Raw genomic sequence first — 8,732 nt, 5'->3', positions numbered from 1 at the left:
TTTTCTTGTGTTGTTGCTACTTTTAAAGATTTAGAGCTCCGAATGAAAAATTAGTTTTTATATCGCATCGAAACAGCCGCCATATTTTATTCCCCCTAACTATACTTGGCAGACTCATTAATTTTGACTATTAATTATACATAGTATTCATTAAAGTAATCAAAAATTGAGGTGAGATAACTGCCTTTTTTCTCCTCTTGGGCTCTTATACTATTACTATCGTGACAGAGGTTTCTCTAAAATTTTCTCCTTATTCAACAAAAAAATGATCTTCATACACATCAACTTATCAATATTGGCTATCTTCAATAGCCTCAATTCAAAATTATAAAATTAACATCTATCCATGTTTTCTCTAATCTACTCTCCAAAACCGAGTAAATATCCTCCCAATTCAATAAACTAATTTTCTTTCACCTTCAACTTTCTTACAATTAAATTACACGCAGTCCAAAATTCTAAAATGATGTGGAGCCTTGGTTTAAGTTGAAGGTGCACTTCGTACAGTCTCACTCCCCATACTTAATATAAAGGAAGATATTTTGATAAAGAGTATTTGTATACATAGGAATGAGCAAACATCATATTACTATTATAAAGATATGGTGAGTAAGTAGTATAATATTTATCTTATTATCTTACTTCAATCAAAACGTACACCAAGTTAGTTTGGTACACTTATACGACTTTATTATTCACGAAAACTAATTATGAATATTTCTTAAAGGGATTTTTACCATTTTAACTAGGCCGGCCTTAAGCTTACAAAAAATATATTACAAATATCTATCAATTTATTTTTAGAAAACAATCATAAACAAATTGAGACGAACTCAAATGGATTATACATTTTTTAAAGATTTAAATATGAATATTTTGTTTTGGTAAAACATGTGTTATTGAAAAGATAACAAGGCAAGATAAAACGTTACAAGTTTTAAATTAATCTTTTATCAACTGAATACACTTAAGATTAGTTATATCTTTAACAGATTCTTATGATAATTTATCTGTTGTGTTTTAATCTATCTTCTCCATAATGTTTAAAAATATTAAATAATTGAAATAGATTTGAGTTTTCATGTATCTACATAATTAGAATGAGTATTATGTAATGTGAAATTATACCAAAGAAGTCAAATAAATTTAAATAATTGGGCTGATTTTTGAAAAATTACACAGGTCAGTAAAAACGTCACTTTTGAAAATTGATTTAATCATTTTGACTAATTTTTATGCTTTTTGAGGTTCTAAAACTGGCATAAATGTTTGTTTTATTTTATGACGTACGGATTTATCATACATCTCCATACTTACCACGTACAAGGGGTACGTACTGAATCTGCTTCAAATCTGTGGTTAGCAAAATCATGTTATACCAAATAGCATAAATCGGATGTTACGAGGTCAACTTCAATGACATGAATCAATAAATGAGCATTTGAGCCAAATAAATTTGAATGAATTTACTTCGTCTAAATTCACTGAAATTTGTCAAATGTACAGTTTATTGTTACCATCTGAAAGAGAGAATTTATTGGAGGTGATTCTGTATATTCTATATATACAGATTCACCTCTAAAATGTTTTAAATTTTGATTTTCGCTGGATCCTAACAGTGGTATGGACTATCTTTTAATGCTGTTATTAATCCTCTTACAGTTATTTTTCAGTTTAACTTCTTCTGGAATTTCAAATGTAATGGGCTACTTTTTGGCAAAATCTGTTGATAAATGAAATTCTAGGGACAAAGCTTATCGGACACTGTTTTGATCCGACGCTTCTTGAAAAAGTTTTTTTTGCGTGCTATCGAACTATCGAAAAGTCTTACGATCAAAATCGTTTCAGAATTCAATTTCGTGCTTGAATCGATCATTACTATTTTGCCTTAGTTTTCACGTACGGTCGTAAAACTCAAATTATTTTGATGAATTATTGTGGAAAAATGGATTTTAAAACGATTTTTTTTTTACATGATTCTTCGATTTTTTTTTTGAAAGGAAATCATCGAAACCGGAGATGAAAAAAAATTGTTTACGATTTTTGACGATTTATATCTTCAGGTTGTGCTATATACTGTCTCGGGATTTAGTCGGGATGATCTCTGAAGGCCATTATCCAAAAATAAATGAATTAATTAATTGATATAGAATCCTGAAAAACTATTATTATAATTGGAATCTTTTCCAAAGGCGTGTTGAGTGTTTACCAGTTGCTAATTAATTATCTTTATATTTATAAAATGTTGTTACTATTAATTGTATAATATAATAAGGGGTGGTATTCTGTAATATATTAGTAAATAAACTACATAAAGAGACTAAGAATTTATTTACATTGATTGATGAGTATTTATTTACAATGATGTTATTAAAATGATTGAAATGATTCAGATAATAGGTTTGCCATAAACGTGTTTATAACATTACATATAAATAGATTATTACATTATTACCTAATATATCTTTGGATGAGTGTTGGGTTGGTTGATTTGGTTTGTGCATGTAGTAACGTGAGTGTCATCTTGTTCATAACCGATGGCGTCCAGGTCTCATAGCCGTTCTTCGGACTTCGTCTCGTCGAAGTGCATCTTGCCCTTTCTTACGTTCTCTTCCTTCTCTCTTTCCTGTACTTCTCTTCTGGCCAGATCCCCCTCTCGTTCGTAGAGGCGTTACCTTTCCGGAGCCTTATTTCCCATTGGCTATCATCAGCCACGCCCAAGAAAAAAAGTTAAAAGGGGTGGTACATTTAGAAAGGTGGTTGGTGCAAGGGTTGCTTATGATTGACCTGACTACCGACAAAGCCAGCAAGCAATACCTGTTTTTAGATTTGTTCAAGAAGGACCCTTTCACCTGTGTCCCTTAGCCACCTGCAAAGTGCTCTTTGTTGATATACCCGGCACAGGTATGACAAGAAAGACCTCTATAATATTAATAATTGCTAATACCTCGATACCTAGCAGATGCATAGGATCAATTAGAAGTTATTTTTAAAATCTTATCGTTAGAACCCGTATAATAATAATAATAAAAACATTTAAAGGAAATCCCAGAGTTGTAGCCGCAGTTTTGACCCGACGGCAATCAAAACTCCTAAATATGTAGAGGTTAGGGTATATATGGGATATTTATATATATTATTTATGTAGGCAGCTCAACTATATGTTTACGTTTAATTTTAATAAAAACTTGCCATCAGGTTCATATAAAAGAAGGACAAAGAGAGAATGTATTTATAGACTTGATAAACTTCGTCTTCTGTTTCTTTACACCATACGTAATATCCTACTGTGGCAGTAAGATTACGACTGAGGTAAGTTCTACAAATAAACTGTTTAAATATTTATCCTCAATTGGTTTTTCTAATTTGATAGAAATTTTTTTGTTTTCAGAGCAACCTTCTATTTAGAGAGGCCTACAACAACGCTTGGTACGAGCATGATCTCAAGGCTAAGAAAGACCTGAGGATTCTTATGCTCGGTGCTTCTAAAATATTGAACCTCCAGTACGGAAATATTGTGGTCTTCGGGATGGAGCATTTCAAATCGGTTTGTTCTTAAATAGTTAACAAAACTAAAAATGAGTTTAACCAAACAGGCTGTTGACCAGTTCTATTATAGCTCTTCTTTCCTTCTGTACTTCCTATTTAATAAACAAATAAATTGTTTATTATCTGAATTTGTGTTAAAAGGTTTATCAGGACGTATACCATTTAAAAATATGTTGTGAGAGGCTGTGGATGGCTTGAGTTACACCTAACTTACAACTTATAGACCTACAGAGTGACGTCGGTTGGAATCTGATTTGGGTAGGTTAACTTTTGTTGCGTGATGGATCCTCGGAATAAATCTCAATATTCCTACTCTGGCTAGAATACGATTAGGTTGGTATCCCACCCTAGTTGTAGAAACTTAGGATGTTGCGCCCCAAAAACATATTTTCGTTATTATAAAAATGTTAAAAAATTGATTGTATTCTTCCTTATTTGAAAAATAACCCCAAGTAATTTTTATCAAAAACACATGTCATTGGCTAGGGGTAAAAAGTAAATATAAAATATACTTTTACTGAATACAAATTCAAAAATATGCTCTGACCATACCTATAAAAACAAGTTTCGTCATTCATACGTGCATGAAGTCATGAAAAGAAGATCTGAAAGCTGAACACGTTGAGATGAGGGTCCCAGAGTGCTTGGTTCAAAAGATTGTGGGTTGAATTCCCACCTGGGTCAGTTAATATTTATTTCACGGCGGCCTCAACGAATCTTGACATTCCCATTCTGTGGCTGCATAGTTCTTCCAATGGAGGAATTGAGCTATAATAAAAAAAGTGTATATATTTTTTGATCCAAAAATACAGTTGAACCTCGATGCAACAAATACTTTTAAGTGTACTATCATTGTGTAATATTCAACAATTTACAATATGTAGCTAAATAAGTATACATACATGTAACCAAATATGTACATAATATGCACATATTTCAATTACAATGTGTTGATTATTTCGTATAAAATTGTACAATCACATTTTTTTGCGAGACTAGTATTTTTTGACTCCGGGTACCTCAAAATATTGTATTTCCGTCGAAAACTAGAATTCGTAATTTTTCACGATTGCAACATTTTCCCTTACTTTATATTTCATATGTAGTTGAGTGAAAGTAAAAAAAAAAACAAAAAAAAAAAATATACGAATACCTTTCAAGCTCACATTCTGATTTAGTATCGGATATATGGTTTATAGTATATATATGATTTCACGACAAATTCGACGAATGGATATTAGAGCAAATATATCGAACTGAATAAGGTCTATAAAAATATATTCATAAATAAAAAAAAGTAAATTAAACAGGTTGTTCCCTGATTTACTAGTGTTATATTCAGATACCATTTGTATTTACGATTCGCAATACCAGAGTTAGATGTGAATATATTTTAGTTAAAATTAAAAATAAAGAATTATAATATAGTTTGATTATTATTTCTTTAAATTTTTATTACTTATATAAATAATTGTATGGCATTAATTATCCATATGGGCCACCAAAAAACCTAAATTAACAGTGAATAAAGGTGTAAAGAATATTAAACTATGTTAAAATGTTTAAAATCATTCTTTTTTAGTTTACTCGGAATAAAATAAATTGTTTCTTTTATCTTATTCTCTTGACCCATTTTTTTTAAACCTATATGTATTATATGTATAATTTATATTTATTTATTGTCATTGTTTTATATGTATATTGTATTATTACGTATAAGAATGATTATGTGAGTTACAGATAATTCAAGTGACGTTCAACGTCTTCAATGCCATCATATGGCTTGAGCATGCAGACCAACATCACTGAGTCATCATCAATTACTTATTTAGTATACAGTAAAATCAAATGTGATTTATAGACTAATTTTGTTATAGAAATAAAAATTATTTGAGCAAATAATAATTTTTTTGATTCTATAGCACCTTATTGAACAGATCACTAACATTTTCCACTATGTTATGTTCCTTCGCTCAACACGATGTATAGGTAGCTGGGAGCAATATTTTAGATTATGTCCTAGGTAAACCAATAAAATGGGAACACTTCGTGTTTGAACTGTTTCCTTTTCTTATTGTCAACATTTTGCTTTTAAAATTAGAAATAGTTTTATTTATCGTGTACTAGTATATTTTTTTTGTTCTTTTGAGAATTAATTAAGAGAAAATACATTTTTTTTAAAATGTAAAACGCAAACATACATTGTTTGGCCCACCTTTATTATTCTTAGCGATGTTATGAACCGACACCGATAATTGCTGCCCGTTGCTTGTTTTGTCTGGAAAAGTATGGAAACCGTCCATTTTTTTTACTACCTATTAATTTATTTGTTTATCTTTCTTCGACTAGAAACAGATGTCAAATCAAAATCATCTAAAGGGATGAAAGATATATCAACCGAGAATAGATTGTAAATAGAATTTTGTCTTTACAAAAAATAATTTATCAGTTGATCAGTGTATACAGTTTGTATTAACTAAACAAATAACGATTTTTATCTTTGAAAATTGATTTACTCATATTCTACTAACTTAATGAGAACCATGTATATACTAATACTAATACCATTTAATGGTTCAATGAGTATGATAATAAAAGTGTAAAAAAAAAAAAGTGTATTTGATTTAACTGTAATTCTCATTGTTTTTGAAATTAGAATTTATTTTTATAAAAAGAAGATGGTTCAGGTGAGGTAAAATAAAATTTAAATATTAATGAAACTGTTTAATATGAGCCATTTTTTTCATAATCTGTTAAGAATTAAGAGCTAAAACCATCGGCGTTATTTGAAACATTTTAAGAGATTTATATTTTATTTTTTATAAAATTGCTCGACCCAAAATTTGTTTTCAATGTAATTTCTGAAATCTTTACTATTATTAGTTAGCTAATTCCAATTTAAATATTTTAATAATAAATGCTTTTTGGAAAATGATAATGAAGGTTGTGTAGTATGAAACCTATGACTTTTAATGAAAACTATGACTAATTACTAGTTTAATTGAATGAGCCTGCCAAGTATAAGTAATGTTAACAAAAATTAATTTTTCTTGAAAACTTGAAAACTACCAACAACACTGGAAAACATAAGAGAACATCATTTAAAGTAGAGTAAATTTTCTCGCATTTAGGGGAGAAAACGGAGAGGTCATTAATGATATACTTTGCAGCACTTTGGAGATTTACTGGGGACCCGTGCTGAAACACTAATTCAAGAGGAGGAAGAAGAAAACTTGGGAGACGAAGATGACAGAGAAGAGTGGCTACCGAGTAATGGTGAGGTTATGGATGCTGTGGAAAAACGTATACAGAATAAAGCCGTAGGGTCCGATAGTTTACGTAGCGAGCAGTATAAAAATTCAGGAAGAGAAGTCATTAAAGGACTCACTGATATCATGGGAACAATATGGCTCCAGAAGAAAGGAATAATGCAATTGCATGCCTGATACACAAGAAGGGGACTCACTTGTATGTAGCAACTATAGAGGTGTCTCCCTACTGAATGCCGCATATAAAATACTATCAAATATAGTCTTCAATAGAATGCTCCCCTATGTTGAAGATAGCATAAAGGAATATCAGTGTGGTTTTACTAAGGGAAGGACCACTGGCTAGATGGCAGGACCAGGTTGGTAGGATTGCGTCGGGATGGGGAGCGCCAGGCTGTGACATAAGGCGCAGGACAAGAACGAGTGGAAGAAATTTCTTGAGGAGGCCAAGGCCCGACCCGGGCTATAGCGCCGAGGAAGAAGACTAATTTTTTTAAGATATGAGCCCTAATAGAGCTATTTACGTTAGATAAATCCCGAGATATAGCTCTTTAAGAAGAAACACTCAATATAAAATCATTAATTAGTGAATTTATTTCGAGAAATCTATATCTCAAAAACAATGCGACATACGGATGCCTATTAGCACTCAAATTAAAGCTAGTTTGATGTACTATAAAGTAATTTATAACGTTTATCTTCGTAGACATCCGTACGTCGAATGATTTTTGAAATATAGATTTGTCAACATAATTTCACTAACTTCTGATTTTTCAGTGCATTTTTTGATGAAATGTTGCGTTTTAAAAACCTATATCCCAGTAACTATTGTTATTAGGGCTCATATTTCAGCAAATTCGCTCTAGTTTAAATGCTGTTCTCTTAGGTTTTCTGATGTTGTTGGTAGTTTTAAAGATGTAGATCCGAACGAAAAATTACTTTTTCTTAACGTTTTGAAACAACCACCATTTTTTATTCCTCCTACCTACACTTGGCAGTCTCATCAATATTGACTATTAATTATACATAGTTTTCATTAAATTAATAAGAAATTGGGGTGAAATAACTGCTTTTTTCTTTTCTTGAGCTCTTGTACTATTATGAATTAAAGTGAATCAGTGACATTCATAATGTTTTAAGCTATGGAACATGTGCATGAAATATATACCTTACCACCGTGACTGGGGAGTAAAAAAAAGTTTAAAGTATGAGTTTTTCTTCTGCCGTTCTTCGCCTCCCAATAAAACGGGATTTCTTTTTTCTTGAAGCCAGTGGAAACTTGTTGATGGTTGATGAATTTCCTGCGACACGGCAGGCGATCTGAGGAGACATTATAGACCCTAAAATACAGAGCGGACCTAGTTAATTCTTAACTAGGTCCAGGTTGGATGCCAAAAAGTAATTTCGACAGCTAATAGGGGGCTCAGTGGGATCCAGTTACTGCGCCAGTGCCCCCCTGTAATTTCCACCAACTCCAACTCTCTTCGACCAATTTGCCTTTTAACTGCCGCTTAAACCTGAGTTTCTTCGGAGGATCATTGTCAGTACACTTTTGGGGTTATAGTTGTGTCATTCAGCAATAGGGAGCTATATTCAGTATTTATCCTCTAAATTAAGTATTTATTAAGTCTAATATTAATATACATTTAATTTTACATTTTATGAAGCTATTTCAACAACTGATGGTCAGTACAGCTCCATAAGAAAAATAATATAAATTTTTACAGACAATAAAAATAAAATTAAAACACTATAATACAAATAAATTACATATTCTAAATTTAATAATCTTTTTACTGGAAGAGTCTTATGGAATTAAAATGGATTTAGTGAATGACACAAATTCGTCCTTATTAAAATACAATAGTTTATTTCATATCATCAGCAACGTTTCGGGAGATTTCCCCCATCTTC

General features: G+C 31.1%; 1 protein-coding gene across 1 annotated transcript in view; it reads left to right on the top strand.

Moving 5' to 3' along the window:
• The window catches only part of LOC136795250 (odorant receptor 49a-like), an 18,740-nt gene extending 13,302 nt beyond the window's left edge, over positions 1–5,438 (top strand). Inside the window, exons 6-8 of the mRNA XM_067045203.1 lie at positions 3,199–3,312; positions 3,392–3,547; positions 5,290–5,438. Of these exons, the coding sequence (XP_066901304.1) occupies positions 3,199–3,312; positions 3,392–3,547; positions 5,290–5,358 (339 nt within the window). The 3' untranslated portion in view covers positions 5,359–5,438. The remainder of the gene's footprint in view (positions 1–3,198; positions 3,313–3,391; positions 3,548–5,289) is intronic.
• Positions 5,439–8,732: the final 3,294 nt, after the last annotated feature.

Source organism: Halyomorpha halys, unplaced genomic scaffold (assembly GCF_000696795.3).
Source record: "Halyomorpha halys isolate HHAL.00 unplaced genomic scaffold, Hhal_1.1 Scaffold5.1, whole genome shotgun sequence".
Classification (NCBI taxonomy): domain Eukaryota; kingdom Metazoa; phylum Arthropoda; class Insecta; order Hemiptera; family Pentatomidae; genus Halyomorpha; species Halyomorpha halys.
Note: the sequence above shows the minus strand (reverse complement) of the source record. Positions and strands in the feature narration are given on the sequence as shown.